The 18,635-nt window shown below is 28.2% G+C and overlaps 1 protein-coding gene across 3 annotated transcripts in view; it reads right to left on the bottom strand.

The window, feature by feature from the left end:
• The window catches only part of LOC130898664 (transcription factor GATA-4-like), a 69,824-nt gene extending 56,051 nt beyond the window's left edge, over positions 1 to 13,773 (bottom strand). For 2 of the 3 annotated variants that reach the window (XM_057808108.1, XM_057808109.1), the window contains exon 1: positions 13,604 to 13,773. In XM_057808108.1, coding sequence (XP_057664091.1) covers positions 13,604 to 13,637 — 34 coding nt within the window. In that variant the 5' untranslated portion in view covers positions 13,638 to 13,773. Of the gene's footprint in view, positions 1 to 13,392; positions 13,512 to 13,603 lie in introns of those variants that run through there. The other variant, XM_057808110.1, reaches the window with a different exon arrangement.
• Between the last annotated feature and the right edge of the window lie 4,862 nt (positions 13,774 to 18,635).

The following is an 18,635-nucleotide window of genomic DNA, read 5'->3' as shown; positions in this document are numbered from 1 at the left end:
TTTTAAGAAAAAATCACGTTGGAAGTAATTTCGTTGAAATCTATTAATTTTATTAAACAAAACGTTGGATTAGATCGTGTTTTTCGGTATATTTTGGATAAATATGGAAATTGCGATGTTGCTGAATTAGTTTTGGAAGAAATTTTGGCTCAGACCGACCGCGACGTTGTTCCAATAGAAAATATTTTAAGAAAAAATCACGTTGGAAGTAATTTCGTTGAAATCTATTAATTTTATTAAACAAAACGTTGGATTAGATCGTGTTTTTCGGTATATTTTGGATAAATATGGAAATTGCGATGTTGCTGAATTAGTTTTGGAAGAAATTTTGGCTCAGACCGACCGCGACGTTGTTCCAATAGAAAATATTTTAAGAAAAAATCACGTTGGAAGTAATTTCGTTGAAATCTATTAATTTTATTAAACAAAACGTTGGATTAGATCGTGTTTTTCGGTATATTTTGGATAAATATGGAAATTGCGATGTTGCTGAATTAGTTTTGGAAGAAATTTTGGCTCAGACCGACCGCGACGTTGTTCCAATAGAAAATATTTTAAGAAAAAATCACGTTGGAAGTAATTTCGTTGAAATCTATTAATTTTATTAAACAAAACGTTGGATTAGATCGTGTTTTTCGGTATATTTTGGATAAATATGGAAATTGCGATGTTGCTGAATTAGTTTTGGAAGAAATTTTGGCTCAGACCGACCGCGACGTTGTTCCAATAGAAAATATTTTAAGAAAAAATCACGTTGGAAGTAATTTCGTTGAAATCTATTAATTTTATTAAACAAAACGTTGGATTAGATCGTGTTTTTCGGTATATTTTGGATAAATATGGAAATTGCGATGTTGCTGAATTAGTTTTGGAAGAAATTTTGGCTCAGACCGACCGCGACGTTGTTCCAATAGAAAATATTTTAAGAAAAAATCACGTTGGAAGTAATTTCGTTGAAATCTATTAATTTTATTAAACAAAACGTTGGATTAGATCGTGTTTTTCGGTATATTTTGGATAAATATGGAAATTGCGATGTTGCTGAATTAGTTTTGGAAGAAATTTTGGCTCAGACCGACCGCGACGTTGTTCCAATAGAAAATATTTTAAGAAAAAATCACGTTGGAAGTAATTTCGTTGAAATCTATTAATTTTATTAAACAAAACGTTGGATTAGATCGTGTTTTTCGGTATATTCTGGATAAATATGGAAATTGCGATGTTGCTGAATTAGTTTTGGAAGAAATTTTGGCTCAGACCGACCGCGACGTTGTTCCAATAGAAAATATTTTAAAAAAAAATCACGTTGGAAGTAATTTCGTTGAAATCTATTAATTTTATTAAACAAAACGTTGGATTAGATCGTGTTTTTCGGTATATTCTGGATAAATATGGAAATCCAATAGAAAATATTTTAAGAAAAAATCACGTTGGAAGTAATTTCGTTGAAATCTATTAATTTTATTAAACAAAACGTTGGATTAGATCGTGTTTTTCGGTATATTCTGGATAAATATGGAAATTGCGATGTTGCTGAATTAGTTTTGGAAGAAATTTTGGCTCAGACCGACCGCGACGTTGTTCCAATAGAAAATATTTTAAGAAAAAATCACGTTGGAAGTAATTTCGTTGAAATCTATTAATTTTATTAAACAAAACGATGGATTAGATCGTGTTTTTCGGTATATTCTGGATAAATATGGAAATTGCGATGTTGCTGAATTAGTTTTGGAAGAAATTTTGGCTCAGACCGACCGCGACGTTATTCCAATAGAAAATATTTTAAGAAAAAATCACGTTGGAAGTAATTTCGTTGAAATCTATTAATTTTATTAAACAAAACGTTGGATTAGATCGTGTTTTTCGGTATATTCTGGATAAATATGGAAATTGCGATGTTGCTGAATTAGTTTTGGAAGAAATTTTGGCTCAGACCGACCGCGACGTTGTTCCAATAGAAAATATTTTAAAAAAAATCACGTTGGAAGTAATTTCGTTGAAATCTATTAATTTTATTAAACAAAACGTTGGATTAGATCGTGTTTTTCGGTATATTCTGGATAAATATGGAAATTGCGATGTTGCTGAATTAGTTTTGGAAGAAATTTTGGCTCAGACCGACCGCGACGTTGTTCCAATAGAAAATATTTTAAGAAAAAATCACGTTGGAAGTAATTTCGTTGAAATCTATTAATTTTATTAAACAAAACGATGGATTAGATCGTGTTTTTCGGTATATTCTGGATAAATATGGAAATTGCGATGTTGCTGAATTAGTTTTGGAAGAAATTTTGGCTCAGACCGACCGCGACGTTGTTCCAATAGAAAATATTTTAAGAAAAAATCACGTTGGAAGTAATTTCGTTGAAATCTATTAATTTTATTAAACAAAACGTTGGATTAGATCGTGTTTTTCGGTATATTTTGGATAAATATGGAAATTGCGATGTTGCTGAATTAGTTTTGGAAGAAATTTTGGCTCAGACCGACCGCGACGTTGTTCCAATAGAAAATATTTTAAGAAAAAATCACGTTGGAAGTAATTTCGTTGAAATCTATTAATTTTATTAAACAAAACGTTGGATTAGATCGTGTTTTTCGGTATATTTTGGATAAATATGGAAATTGCGATGTTGCTGAATTAGTTTTGGAAGAAATTTTGGCTCAGACCGACCGCGACGTTGTTCCAATAGAAAATATTTTAAGAAAAAATCACGTTGGAAGTAATTTCGTTGAAATCTATTAATTTTATTAAACAAAACGTTGGATTAGATCGTGTTTTTCGGTATATTCTGGATAAATATGGAAATTGCGATGTTGCTGAATTAGTTTTGGAAGAAATTTTGGCTCAGACCGACCGCGACGTTGTTCCAATAGAAAATATTTTAAGAAAAAATCACGTTGGAAGTAATTTCGTTGAAATCTATTAATTTTATTAAACAAAACGATGGATTAGATCGTGTTTTTCGGTATATTCTGGATAAATATGGAAATTGCGATGTTGCTGAATTAGTTTTGGAAGAAATTTTGGCTCAGACCGACCGCGACGTTGTTCCAATAGAAAATATTTTAAGAAAAAATCACGTTGGAAGTAATTTCGTTGAAATCTATTAATTTTATTAAACAAAACGTTGGATTAGATCGTGTTTTTCGGTATATTTTGGATAAATATGGAAATTGCGATGTTGCTGAATTAGTTTTGGAAGAAATTTTGGCTCAGACCGACCGCGACGTTGTTCCAATAGAAAATATTTTAAGAAAAAATCACGTTGGAAGTAATTTCGTTGAAATCTATTAATTTTATTAAACAAAACGTTGGATTAGATCGTGTTTTTCGGTATATTCTGGATAAATATGGAAATTGCGATGTTGCTGAATTAGTTTTGGAAGAAATTTTGGCTCAGACCGACCGCGACGTTGTTCCAATAGAAAATATTTTAAAAAAAATCACGTTGGAAGTAATTTCGTTGAAATCTATTAATTTTATTAAACAAAACGATGGATTAGATCGTGTTTTTCGGTATATTTTGGATAAATATGGAAATTGCGATGTTGCTGAATTAGTTTTGGAAGAAATTTTGGCTCAGACCGACCGCGACGTTGTTCCAATAGAAAATATTTTAAGAAAAAATCACGTTGGAAGTAATTTCGTTGAAATCTATTAATTTTATTAAACAAAACGTTGGATTAGATCGTGTTTTTCGGTATATTCTGGATAAATATGGAAATTGCGATGTTGCTGAATTAGTTTTGGAAGAAATTTTGGCTCAGACCGACCGCGACGTTGTTCCAATAGAAAATATTTTAAGAAAAAATCACGTTGGAAGTAATTTCGTTGAAATCTATTAATTTTATTAAACAAAACGATGGATTAGATCGTGTTTTTCGGTATATTTTGGATAAATATGGAAATTGCGATGTTGCTGAATTAGTTTTGGAAGAAATTTTGGCTCAGACCGACCGCGACGTTGTTCCAATAGAAAATATTTTAAGAAAAAATCACGTTGGAAGTAATTTCGTTGAAATCTATTAATTTTATTAAACAAAACGATGGATTAGATCGTGTTTTTCGGTATATTCTGGATAAATATGGAAATTGCGATGTTGCTGAATTAGTTTTGGAAGAAATTTTGGCTCAGACCGACCGCGACGTTGTTCCAATAGAAAATATTTTAAGAAAAAATCACGTTGGAAGTAATTTCGTTGAAATCTATTAATTTTATTAAACAAAACGATGGATTAGATCGTGTTTTTCGGTATATTCTGGATAAATATGGAAATTGCGATGTTGCTGAATTAGTTTTGGAAGAAATTTTGGCTCAGACCGACCGCGACGTTGTTCCAATAGAAAATATTTTAAGAAAAAATCACGTTGGAAGTAATTTCGTTGAAATCTATTAATTTTATTAAACAAAACGATGGATTAGATCGTGTTTTTCGGTATATTTTGGATAAATATGGAAATTGCGATGTTGCTGAATTAGTTTTGGAAGAAATTTTGGCTCAGACCGACCGCGACGTTGTTCCAATAGAAAATATTTTAAGAAAAAATCACGTTGGAAGTAATTTCGTTGAAATCTATTAATTTTATAATATTAAGAATTCAATCATTTATAAAACGAATTATAAACATTCATAAACAACTTTCTGGAATGATTTATAAAAAAGTGTCTGGAGTCACTTATAAATTGAACGATTTAGAAAAATAAGTTGTACCAATCATTTATAAAACGAACTAGGAACATTTATAAACAAATTTCTGGAATTATTTATAAAAAGAAGTGTCTGGAATCATTTATAAAAAGAATTTTCTGGCTTAATTTATAAAAAAGTGTCTGGAATCATCATCCATTGGAAAATTCCATGAATTAAGTAAAAAAAGGGTGTCTGCAATCATTCAAACAACTAACAAACAATTTGTATCGAACAAAATGTTTTTCCCTCGACCTCGCCCTTCCTTAACAATTAACAAACAACTAAGCAAGTAAAAAAAAACTTAACGAGCCTCAGTATACTAATTATTGTTATCAATATCGAAGCCCCGACTCGTTGGCATCCTCATTTTCGTTATTTTATCTTCAAGGTCATCGTACACTGTGCGCCCAAATATTTGATTAACAATCAATAAATGACTTTTGATACCGAGAAATTGTTATCCACGTCCATCGCAAATATTTATCTTTCGAATAACGATAAGTATTATTTATAATAATAAACAATTCCAATAGCTTCGGTTATGACTCATAGATGGGGCTAATTTGAAATAATCGATTTAGATATATGTACGTATATTAGATGTTAATATTGATTTTTTCGTCGCGCCTCGTATATATATATATATACGTTCGTAGACGAATGAATGACACATTGCATACAGAAATCGAAAACTCGTTCGTTTCCTGTAAAAAGTACCAAGTGAATCACGGTTTTCACATTAGGAACGGTTTGTTTACATTTTTTTTTTATTTGTTTCCGAGTTCTTTTCTTCTTCTTATACGGTTTATAAAAAGATAAATATTGTTAACGTGTCACGTGAACAATTATTTGAATGTCTTAGATACGTACGTGAATTAAATTTATAAAATAAAAGTATCAGGAATGAGTTTATAAAGTGCCTCAACTTTTTTATAAAAAAATATCACTATTCATAAAAGAACTATCACTATTCGTGGGGAAAGTGCCTTAAAAAGTACCTGGAATGCATTTATAAAGTGCCTGAATGTCTTTTATAAAAAAAGCATCACTATTCATAAAAGAAGTATCACTATTCGTGGGGAAAGTACCTTAAAAAAGCCTTTGGAATGGTTTTATAAAGTGCCTGAACGTCTTTTATAAAAAAAATATCACTATTCATAAAAGAAGTATCACTATTCGTGAGGAAAGTGCCTTAAAAAAGGCGGGAAATGGATTTATAAAGTGCCTGAACTTCTTTTATAAAAAAAGTATCACTATTCATAAGAGAACTATCACTATTCGTGGCGAAAGTGCCTTAAAATGCGCAGGGAATGCATTTATAAAGTGCCTGAACGTCTTTTATAAAAAAAGTATCACTATTCATAAAAGAAGTATCACTATTCGTGGGAAAAGTGCCTTAAAAAGCGCCTGGAATTGATTTATAAAGTGCTGGAACGTCTTTTATAAAAAATATCACTATTAATAAAAGAAGTATCACTATTCGTGGGGAAAGTGCGTTAAAAAAGCCTTTGGAATGGATTTATAAAGTGCCTGAACTTCTTTTATAAAAAAAGTATCACTATTCATAAAAGAAGTATCACTATTCGTGGGGAAAGTAATTAAAATTAATTTATATAATTTATTGTGGGCTCAATTCATAAAAATAGGGGATAATATTTAAAAAAAGTATTTTTTATCGATTTATAAAGTGCCTGAACTTCTTTTATGAAATAAGTATCACTATTCATAAAAGAAGTATCAATATTCGTAGGAAAAGTTCCTAAAATGAATTTATAGAATTTATTGTGTGCTCAATTTGTAAAAATATGCGATAATATTTGAAAAAAAAGTTTGTAATTGATTTATAAAGTGCATGAATTTCTTTTATAAAAGAAGTATCACTATTCATAAAAGGCGTAACACTATTAGTGAGATAGATGGCCTTAACTTTTTTATTAAAGAAGTATCAATATTTATAAAAAAAGTTTACAAACTGCATCAACTTTTTTTTACAAAAAAAAATCACTATTTATAAAAAAAGTGCTTGAAAGTAATTTATAAAATCTATTGAGGGTTCAATTTATGAAAAAAATCGGCTTTAATTAATAAAAGAAAATGTGTGGAACAAATTTGTAGATGGCCTTAGTTTTTTCATGAAAGTAATATAACTATTTATAAAAAAGTGCCTGAAATTAATTTATAAAGTGCCTGAACTCATTTTATGGAAGAAATAACACTATTTATAAAGAAAGTGCTTGAAATTAATTCATAAAATAGTCACTAATTTATAAAAAAACTGTTTTGAATCAATTCATTACAAAAATTTTATATGAAATATAACGCAGTATAAAAAAATCGCATATACAGGATGGGGATATATTTAAAAAAAAATCGATAATATTTATAAATCATACAGGGCACAGTCAATAATTAATAAAATTTAAATAATATCTACAGTTTTTTATTTTAATGATGACGAAGGTTTTGTATTTAAAAAAATAAATTTTGGATTCCAAAAACACCCTTTATACGTTCGAATTGGAACGTTAAATATTATTAATAAACGAAATTTATGTTCAATATTTATTTAGATGAACAAAGAAAGTCATTAAGGACCTTATGCATAGTAAATAAATTGTTGTTTAATAAGAAAAATGAAGTATTTTTATTTTATTATAAATATTGATAATTACCTTTTAGGCATTTGTAAATATTGAGTGGAAATATATTAAAATGAATATTTGGAAATTATTTTGGGATTGAATATGATTTAAAGTAATTTTTGTTTATTATTAATTACGTAAAGTTTAAAAATTGGTTACAAATATCGAAAAAATTTATTCTGGATGCTTGAATTTAGAGAAAGTCAAGTTTTTCTGAAAATATAACCGAAATTGTCATTCAATATCATAATGCATCTTCAAAACTGGCTATGAATCTTGAAAAAACTTCCTTCCATGTTTGAATTTAGAGAAACACAAGTTTTCTTGGATATATTATTCGATTTTTCCAAAATTCTCATGCTATATCATCAGGTATTCAAGATTAGATGCTAAATGTTCAAAATTGGCTATGAATCTTTAAAAAACTACCTCCCGATGCTTTAATTTAAAGAAAGTCAAGTTTCTTGGAAATAAAATCAAAAATTCTTATGCAATATCATCAGATATTCAAAATTGGCTATAAATCTTTAAAAATCTTCCTCCCGATGCTTGAATTTAAAGAAATCCAAGTTTTTTTGTAAATAAAATCAAAAACTCTCATCCAATATCATCAGATATTCAAAATTGGCTATAAATCTTTAAAAATCTTCCTCCCGATGCTTGAATTTAAAGAAATCCAAGTTTTTTGGAAATAAAATCAAATATTCTTATGCAATATCATCAGATATTCAAAATTGGACATCCATCTTCAAAATTAGCTATATATCTTTAAAAATCTTCCTCCCGATGCTTGAATTTAAAGAAAGTCAAGTTTTTTTGTAAATAAAATCAAAAACTCTCATCCAATATCATCAGATATTCAAAATTGGCTATAAATCTTTAAAAATCTTCCTCCCGATGCTTGAATTTAAAGAAATCCAAGTTTTTTGGAAATAAAATCAAATATTCTTATGCAATATCATCAGATATTCAAAATTGGACGTCCAATCTTCAAAATTAGCTATAAATCTTTGAAAATCTTCCTCCCAATGCTTGAATTTAAAGAAATCCAAGTTTTTTGGAAATAAAATCAAATATTCTTATGCAATATCATCAGATATTCAAAATTGGACATCCATCTTCAAAATTAGCTATATATCTTTAAAAATCTTCCTCCCGATGCTTGAATTTAAAGAAAGTCAAGTTTTTTTGTAAATAAAATCAAAAACTCTCATCCAATATCATCAGATATTCAAAATTGGCTATAAATCTTTAAAAATCTTCCTCCCGATGCTTGAATTTAAAGAAATCCAAGTTTTTTGGAAATAAAATCAAATATTCTTATGCAATATCATCAGATATTCAAAATTGGACGTCCATCTTCAAAATTAGCTATATATCTTTAAAAATCTTCCTCCCGATGCTTGAATTTAAAGAAAGTCAAGTTTTTTTGTAAATAAAATCAAAAACTCTCATCCAATATCATCAGATATTCAAAATTGGCTATAAATCTTTAAAAATCTTCCTCCCGATGCTTGAATTTAAAGAAATCCAAGTTTTTTGGAAATAAAATCAAATATTCTTATGCAATATCATCAGATATTCAAAATTGGACGTCCATCTTCAAAATTAGCTATATATCTTTAAAAATCTTCCTCCCGATGCTTGAATTTAAAGAAAGTCAAGTTTTTTTGTAAATAAAATCAAAAACTCTCATCCAATATCATCAGATATTCAAAATTGGCTATAAATCTTTAAAAATCTTCCTCCCGATGCTTGAATTTAAAGAAATCCAAGTTTTTTGGAAATAAAATCAAATATTCTTATGCAATATCATCAGATATTCAAAATTGGACGTCCATCTTCAAAATTAGCTATAAATCTTTGAAAATCTTCCTCCCAATGCTTGAATTTAAAGAAAGTCAAGTTTTTTTGTAAATAAAATCAAAAACTCTCATCCAATATCATCAGATATTCAAAATTGGCTATAAATCTTTAAAAATCTTCCTCCCGATGCTTGAATTTAAAGAAATCCAAGTTTTTTGGAAATAAAATCAAATATTCTTATGCAATATCATCAGATATTCAAAATTGGACGTCCAATCTTCAAAATTAGCTATAAATCTTTGAAAATCTTCCTCCCAATGCTTGAATTTAAAGAAAGTCAAGTTTTTTTGTAAATAAAATCAAAAACTCTCATCCAATATCATCAGATATTCAAAATTGGCTATAAATCTTTAAAAATCTTCCTCCCGATGCTTGAATTTAAAGAAATCCAAGTTTTTTGGAAATAAAATCAAATATTCTTATGCAATATCATCAGATATTCAAAATTGGACGTCCAATCTTCAAAATTAGCTATAAATCTTTGAAAATCTTCCTCCCAATGCTTGAATTTAAAGAAAGTCAAGTTTTTTTGTAAATAAAATCAAAAACTCTCATCCAATATCATCAGATATTCAAAATTGGCTATAAATCTTTAAAAATCTTCCTCCCGATGCTTGAATTTAAAGAAAGTCAAGTTTTTTGGAAATAAAATCGAAAATTTTCAAAATTTCTCATGCAATATCATCAGATATTCAAACTTAGACGTCCAGTCTTCTAAATCGGCTATAAATATTGAAAAAACTACCTCCCGATGCTTTAATTTAAAGAAAGTCAAGTTTTTTGGAAATAAAATCGAAAATTTTCAAAATTTCTCATGCAATATCATCATATATTCAAACTTAGACGTCCAATCTTTTAAATCGGCTATAAATATTGAAAAAACTACCTCCCGATGCTTTAATTTAAAGAAAGTCAAGTTTTTTGGAAATAAAATCGAAAATTTTCAAAATTTCTCATGCAATATCATCAGATATTCAAAATTGGCTATAAATCTTTAAAAAACTACCTCCCGATGCTTTAATTTAAAGAAAGTCAAGTTTTTTGGAAATAAAATGGAAAATTTTCAAAATTTCTCATGCAATATCATCAGATATTCAAAATTGGCTATAAATCTTTAAAAAACTACCTCCCGATGCTTTAATTTAAAGAAAGTCAAGTATTTTGGAAATAAAATCGAAAATTTTCAAAATTTCTCATGCAATATCATCAGATATTCAAAATTGGCTATAAATCTTTAAAAAACTACCTCCCGATGCTTTAATTTAAAGAAAGTCAAGTTTTTTGGAAATAAAATCGAAAATTTTCAAAATTTCTCATGCAATATCATCAGATATTCAAACTTAGACGTCCAGTCTTCTAAATCGGCTATAAATATTGAAAAAACTACCTCCCGATGCTTGATTTTAAAGACAGCCAAGTTTTTTTTTTAAATAAAATCAAATTTTTTCAAAAACTCTCAAGCAATATCATCAGATAATTAAAATTAGACGCCCAATCTTCGAATTTTTTGAAAAGATCAATCGCAATTCTCGTATTTAAAGAATCCCAACTTTTCCAGATAACATCCATAGATACTGAACACACAGTTTACACCACCACTACACCAACTATACTGCCTGAAGGTAGACTGTTTACCTTCAGTCTCTGAAGACGATAATTTGGTTATCGAAACGCGCGTCACACAATGTAATCGTGAGTAGTGGTGTAGTGATAGTGTTAAATAGTGTGTTCAGTATGAATATTCTCAACGGTTCCAGCAATTCCAACTTAGAACATCCATAGAAATAAACCCCCCATTCTTTTCACATAAATTTCCGTGTAATTCGTGTCCTAAATTTCTCATTTCCACTAAATTTCCCTCCACTTCCCCCGCTCCATCTTTATTTCAAAAAAAAAACACTAAATGAACGTATCTCTGTATATATATATATATATATATATATATATATATATATATATATATATATATATATCATGTGTTTGAATTTCCAATGAAATGTCGTCTGAATATAACCTCATGACCTTTAGTCAGACTAAGCTCTTATCTCTGATCGAGATTTTCAACAGAACAAACATTTTTACAATTTGATTTCGATATAATTATTGAATATTTCAACGTTAAATCAAATGTTTTGCGTACGATTTTCATTTTCCTAGTTTTCCGAGACGAACAAAAAAAAACACGATATCTCCATTGAAAACTGTCGATTTTTAAGAATAGAATCGATTCGAAACATTTCCAAATATTTGGATTTGTATATCGAAATTTGGAAAATCGGTTTTAAAATTTTATAGTAACGCCCTGTATATATTTATCTCTAAATATAAGTGGGTTAATATAATTCGTATCTACGAGCTCCCCGTGAATACGTAAAGTCTAATTTACATTTTCGTTCTAGCCAAATTTTTGTACGAGGTACGGTTCATATAAATTCGACAGTTTATGTGAAATTCACGAAGAAATTTGACAAAATTTTTGGAAGAAGTTCACGAAAGAATTGAGAAGTTTATGCGAAGTAAATGTTAAATTATGGAAGAAATTCTGAAATAAATTCCAGAGTTTATGTGAAATTCACGAAAAAATTTGAAAGTTTATGTGAAATTTTGGAATAAATTCAAGAGTTTATGTGAAATTATCGAAGATATTCAGCATTTCATGAAGAATTCACGAAGAAATTCAATAGTTTATGTCAAATTCGCGAAGAAATTCAAGAGTTTATGTGAAATTTTGGAATAAAGTCAAGAGTTTATGTGAAATTATCGAAGATATTCAGTATTTCATGGGAAATTTTCCAAGAAATAGAAGAGTTTATGAGGAATTCATCATTTTGTGGAAAATTCTCTAAGAAATTCAGCAGTTCATGGGAAATTCACGAAGGAATTTGAAGGTGTATGTAAAATTATGGAATAAATTCAAGAATTTATGTAAAATTCTGAAAGAAATTCAAGAGTTTATAAGAAATTCACGAAGAAATTTGAGTTTTTTTGTAACATTATGAAAGAACTACACGAAGAAATTCCAGAATTAATGTGAAATTTTGGAAAAAACATCGAGAGTTTATGTGAAATTATCGAATATATTCAGAATTTCATGAGGAATTCTCGAAGAAATTCATCAATATGCAGAAAATTCTCGAAGAAATTCAACAGTTTATGTCAAATTTAAGAATTTATGTAAAATTCTGACAGAAAATCAAGATTTTATAAGAAATTAAAGAGTTTATGTGGAATTCAACAATTTATATGAAATTCACGTAGAAATTTGAGTTTGTATGTAAAATTATGGAAGAACTACACGAAAAAATTCAAGAATTTATGTGAAATTTTGGAAGAAAGTCGAGAGTTTATGTGAAATTATCGAAGATATTCAGCATTTCATGGGAAATTCTTGAAGAAATTTAAGAATTCATGGGTATTTTCGAGGAAATTCAACATTTCATGGGAAATTCTCGAATAAATTCAACAATTTATGGGAAATTCCCGTAGAAATTCAACATTTCATGGAAAATCCAACACTCCATGGGGCATTTTCGTAAAAATACAAAAGTTTATGAGGAATTCTCGAGGAAATTCAGCAATTGTGAAAAATTCTCGAAGAAATTCAAGATTTTATGTGAAATTCTCGAAGAAGGATGAAAAATTTTGAAAGAATTACAAGATTTCATAGGAAATTGAAGAAAATTAAGGATTCGTGGGTATTTTCGAAGAAATTCAACATTTCATGGAAAATTCAACACTCCATGGGGCATTTTCGTAAAATTACAAGAGTTTATAAGGAATTCTCGAGGAAATTCAGCAATTTGTGAAAAATTCTAGAAGAAATTCAAGATTTGCTGGGAAATTATGGAAGATATCCAACAATTCATGGGGTATTTTCGAAGAAATTCAACATTTCATGGAAAATTCAACAACTTATGGAGTATTCTCGATGAAATTCAAGAGTTTATCAGAAATTGTCGAGGAAATGCAAGAAGAAGTTAAACAGCCTTCGAGACATGCAGGGAAATCGAATAACTTTCTAAGTTTGTAAGAAATTCTACAAAAACTTTCGAAAAGTTTCAACAATTTTTGGAAAATTACTTTAAATTTTACTTATTCCTCAACATGGCGGAGATTCAATATATTCAAAATCCAAAAACGCCTTACGAATTTCCAAAAAAGAAAAAAAAAAAAACTCACGACCACCTACCGAAATTCTTTTCGAATAATTTTCACGCGATTCGCACTGGATCGAAACGCGAAGTTACACGAAAAAAAAAAGTTCCGTCGCAGAAAAAAGACGAAAAACGATCGAAAAGAAAATTTTACAACCCAGAAACGAGTAAAAGTTAAACAAAACTAAACAAAAACCATATTATGTGTATATATATAATCTATGTGTATAAAATTTTATCACTTACTGTATGTTTGTTGATAATCCGACTTGGTTGTCATATCGCCCTTATCAAATGCTATCGGGTTGAACGTAACGAGTCGTTTTTGTGGACTTTTCTATATATACAATGAATCGCGCACTAATTCAACAAGTAGTTGCTTCGAGATCAGCCGAGCTTTGGTTAACATTTAGACATTACTCAAACCGATACGGGAAGGGGGCGCAGCTCGGCGGTTTTTGCTTGGCGTAAGAGGGAAGGGTGGGGGGGAGGGGGTACGGTGAAGTAACGCCTCGAAATTTGTGGTATCCATCTTAGTTCGGGATATAAATTAGGTTGGGTAATTTACGTAATGCATAGAAGATTTTTAATTTTTTTTCTGTTGTTGTCGTTGTCGTGGCGAAAGGATTATTTCTACAAGGTATTTTTGTTTTTATTTACCGAAAAAAAAAAAAATAAAATCTTTTTGAAGCTTTTTTAGAGAAAAAAATTAGGTCGAATCGACGTTCTGCGATTTCAACTAGATAATTAATAAAATGATTTGAGATTTGAGGACATTTAAAAAAATACATCCTGTATATTAATATTTATTTTCAGTCAAACTGAACAAATTTGTTCATTAAATTCGAAAAAAAAGTCACTAGATTGTTTGAAAATTGATTAGAGGTAAAAGTGCGTCAAAAACAAGACGTCCTGTATATTAATATTGATTTTCATGATACAATATATGATAATAATGGGAAAACGAGTCAAACTGAATAAATTTGTTCATTAAATTCGAAAAAAACAGTCACTAGATTGTTTGAAAATTGATTAGAGGTAAAAGTACGTCAAAAACAAGACGTCCTGTATATTAATATTGATTTTCATGATACAATATATGATAATAATGGGAAAACGAGTCAAACTGAATAAATTTGTTCATTAAATTCCAAAAAAAAAGTCACTAGATTGTTTGAAAATTGATTAGAGGTAAAAGTACGTCAAAAACAAGACGTCCTGTATATTAATATTGATTTTTCGGATACTATATATGATAATAATGGAAAAACGAGTCAAACTGAAGAATTTTGTTCATTAAATTCGAAAAAAACAGTCACTAGATTGTTTGAAAATTGATTAGAGGTAAAAGTGCGTCAAAAACAAGACATCCTGTATATTAATATTGATTTTCATGATACAATATATGATAATAATGGGAAAACGAGTCAAACTGAATAAATTTGTTCATTAAATTCCAAAAAAAAAGTCACTAGATTGTTTGAAAATTGATTAGAGGTAAAAGTGCGTCAAAAACAAGACATCCTGTATATTAATATTGATTTTCATGATACAATATATGATAATAATGGGAAAACGAGTCAAACTGAATAAATTTGTTCATTAAATTCGAAAAAAACAGTCACTAGATTGTTTGAAAATTGATTAGAGGTAAAAGTGCGTCAAAAACAAGACATCCTGTATATTAATATTGATTTTCATGATACAATATATGATAATAATGGAAAAACGAGTAAAACTGAATAAATTTGTTCATTAAATTCGAAAAAAACAGTCACTAGATTGTTTGAAAATTGATTAGAGGTAAAAGTACGTCAAAAACAAGACGTCCTGTATATTAATATTGATTTTCATGATACAATATATGATAATAATGGGAAAACGAGTCAAACTGAATAAATTTGTTCATTAAATTCCAAAAAAAAAGTCACTAGATTGTTTGAAAATTGATTAGAGGTAAAAGTGCGTCAAAAACAAGACGTCCTGTATATTAATATTAATTTTTATGATACAATATATGATAATAATGGAAAAACGAGTAAAACTGAATAAATTTGTTCATTAAATTCGAAAAAAAGTCACTAGATTGTTTGAAAATTGATTAGAGGTAAAAGTGCGTCAAAAACAAGACATCCTGTATATTAATATTGATTTTCATGATACAATATATGATAATAATGGGAAAACGAGTCAAACTGAATAAATTTGTTCATTAAATTCCAAAAAAAAAGTCACTAGATTGTTTGAAAATTGATTAGAGGTAAAAGTGCGTCAAAAACAAGACGTCCTGTATATTAATATTGATTTTTATGATACAATATATGATAATAATGGGAAAACGAGTCAAACTGAATAAATTTGTTCATTAAATTCGAAAAAAACAGTCACTAGATTGTTTGAAAATTGATTAGAGGTAAAAGTACGTCAAAAACAAGACGTCCTGTATATTAATATTGATTTTCATGATACAATATATGATAATAATGGGAAAACGAGTCAAACTGAATAAATTTGTTCATTAAATTCCAAAAAAAAAGTCACTAGATTGTTTGAAAATTGATTAGAGGTAAAAGTACGTCAAAAACAAGACGTCCTGTATATTAATATTGATTTTTCGGATACTATATATGATAATAATGGAAAAACGAGTCAAACTGAAGAATTTTGTTCATTAAATTCGAAAAAAACAGTCACTAGATTGTTTGAAAATTGATTAGAGGTAAAAGTGCGTCAAAAACAAGACATCCTGTATATTAATATTGATTTTCATGATACAATATATGATAATAATGGGAAAACGAGTCAAACTGAATAAATTTGTTCATTAAATTCCAAAAAAAAAGTCACTAGATTGTTTGAAAATTGATTAGAGGTAAAAGTGCGTCAAAAACAAGACATCCTGTATATTAATATTGATTTTCATGATACAATATATGATAATAATGGGAAAACGAGTCAAACTGAATAAATTTGTTCATTAAATTCGAAAAAAACAGTCACTAGATTGTTTGAAAATTGATTAGAGGTAAAAGTGCGTCAAAAACAAGACATCCTGTATATTAATATTGATTTTCATGATACAATATATGATAATAATGGAAAAACGAGTAAAACTGAATAAATTTGTTCATTAAATTCGAAAAAAACAGTCACTAGATTGTTTGAAAATTGATTAGAGGTAAAAGTACGTCAAAAACAAGACGTCCTGTATATTAATATTGATTTTCATGATACAATATATGATAATAATGGGAAAACGAGTCAAACTGAATAAATTTGTTCATTAAATTCCAAAAAAAAAGTCACTAGATTGTTTGAAAATTGATTAGAGGTAAAAGTGCGTCAAAAACAAGACGTCCTGTATATTAATATTAATTTTTATGATACAATATATGATAATAATGGAAAAACGAGTAAAACTGAATAAATTTGTTCATTAAATTCGAAAAAAAGTCACTAGATTGTTTGAAAATTGATTAGAGGTAAAAGTGCGTCAAAAACAAGACATCCTGTATATTAATATTGATTTTCATGATACAATATATGATAATAATGGGAAAACGAGTCAAACTGAATAAATTTGTTCATTAAATTCCAAAAAAAAAGTCACTAGATTGTTTGAAAATTGATTAGAGGTAAAAGTGCGTCAAAAACAAGACGTCCTGTATATTAATATTGATTTTTATGATACAATATATGATAATAATGGAAAAACGAGTCAAACTGAAGAATTTTGTTCATTGAATTCGAGACAAAATTCACTGGATTGTTAATAAAATGATTAGAGGTAAAAATGTGTCTAAAAAGTACACCCTGTATATTAATATTGATTTACAGGATTTGTTTTTAATGGAAAAATTAGTTAAAGTAAACGGTTTAATTAATTAAATTCGAAAAAAAATCATCAGGTGATTATTAAAATTATTTTAGCTATGAGTGGAATAAAAAATGGACATCCTGTATAGAATTTTGGTTACTTGTACAGTAAATATCAGTATTGGTGTTTATAATGATTATTTATCAATTCAGTGAGTAGATAACATTCAACAATGTTCTCTAAGAAAAAAAATAAAAGCAAAAAGATTAATTAGGTATTTTCCAAAATTTCAAAATTATTTTGACATTTTGTTATCAGTAGAAACAAGATAATCACTAATTAAAAATATTTTCTAATTTTATGAAAACATTTATCGGAAATTTCAATAAACTGCCAAATTATTTATTTAAAAAAAAGTAAAAGAAACAAATTTTTAATTTTATCATACTTTTACCACGACCGCCATTTTGGAATACGGCAATTGACATACATCAATCAAATTATGACATTTACTGCTGATATTAATTAAACGCACATCCTGTATATATATTTAGAAGTAGTAAACACACTGTATATTGTAAATAAATAGATAATTTTATTATATTATTGACAGTTGAAAAATAATTAGTAAAACTCACCTTAAATCGAAGACTATACAAACACACAACCACTACACACGATATTGCCCTTTTGAAACAAACTAAAAGTTTTCCTGTGCTTTTTCTAGTAAACAAATTCGAAAAATCACTGAATTTTTGATAAATCATCGTAAAATTTTCAAAATATAACAACTTATAGCAATCAAAAACCACTAAATATATATTTTAAAATTTTTTCCACCTTCTTGGAAAGCAAAGTTTTGACAGGTTAGGCGTATATTTGCGACATTTACCAAATTTGTTAAAGCGATTTTTTGCGAACGTACACTATTATCAAATTACATACGTTTATGCAACCAGCATAACACCATTTTTAATTCTACAGGGGGTATATGAAAGTAATCCAAAACAAAAATCTGTTGGCATTGAAATAAATTGTTGTAGTTTTCGAATTATCGGTATATAAAGTTGGAAAATGGAATTTTATACAGGGTTTTTCGTAATTTTGGAAAGATTATTCGGAAAAATGAAATTTTTAATATGATTTTTGATTTTAATGTTTCTAGAAGGAAATACTTGGGGGAAGGGGGGTAAAACCAATCCAACACCAGCTTTTTGACCTGATATAATACTGTGTCATCAATATTTGTTCGAATTTTGTAATTATAAGATTGTATATATTAAAAAAAGATATTTTAATAGTTTTAGCTTCGTTTTATTTACAATCTGCCCCTCGTAAATGTGATTTAACTTCCAAATAACTTACCTTCTGCTCCTTGAATGACAGAACCTCTCATAACTCATTATTTCTAAAATAAATAAAAAATACTCATCAATTTATGAGTAATTGGTACGAAATTGG

The sequence above is a fragment of the Diorhabda carinulata genome, chromosome 10 (genome assembly GCF_026250575.1).
Source record: "Diorhabda carinulata isolate Delta chromosome 10, icDioCari1.1, whole genome shotgun sequence".
Lineage (NCBI taxonomy): Eukaryota > Metazoa > Arthropoda > Insecta > Coleoptera > Chrysomelidae > Diorhabda > Diorhabda carinulata.
Note: the sequence above shows the minus strand (reverse complement) of the source record. Positions and strands in the feature narration are given on the sequence as shown.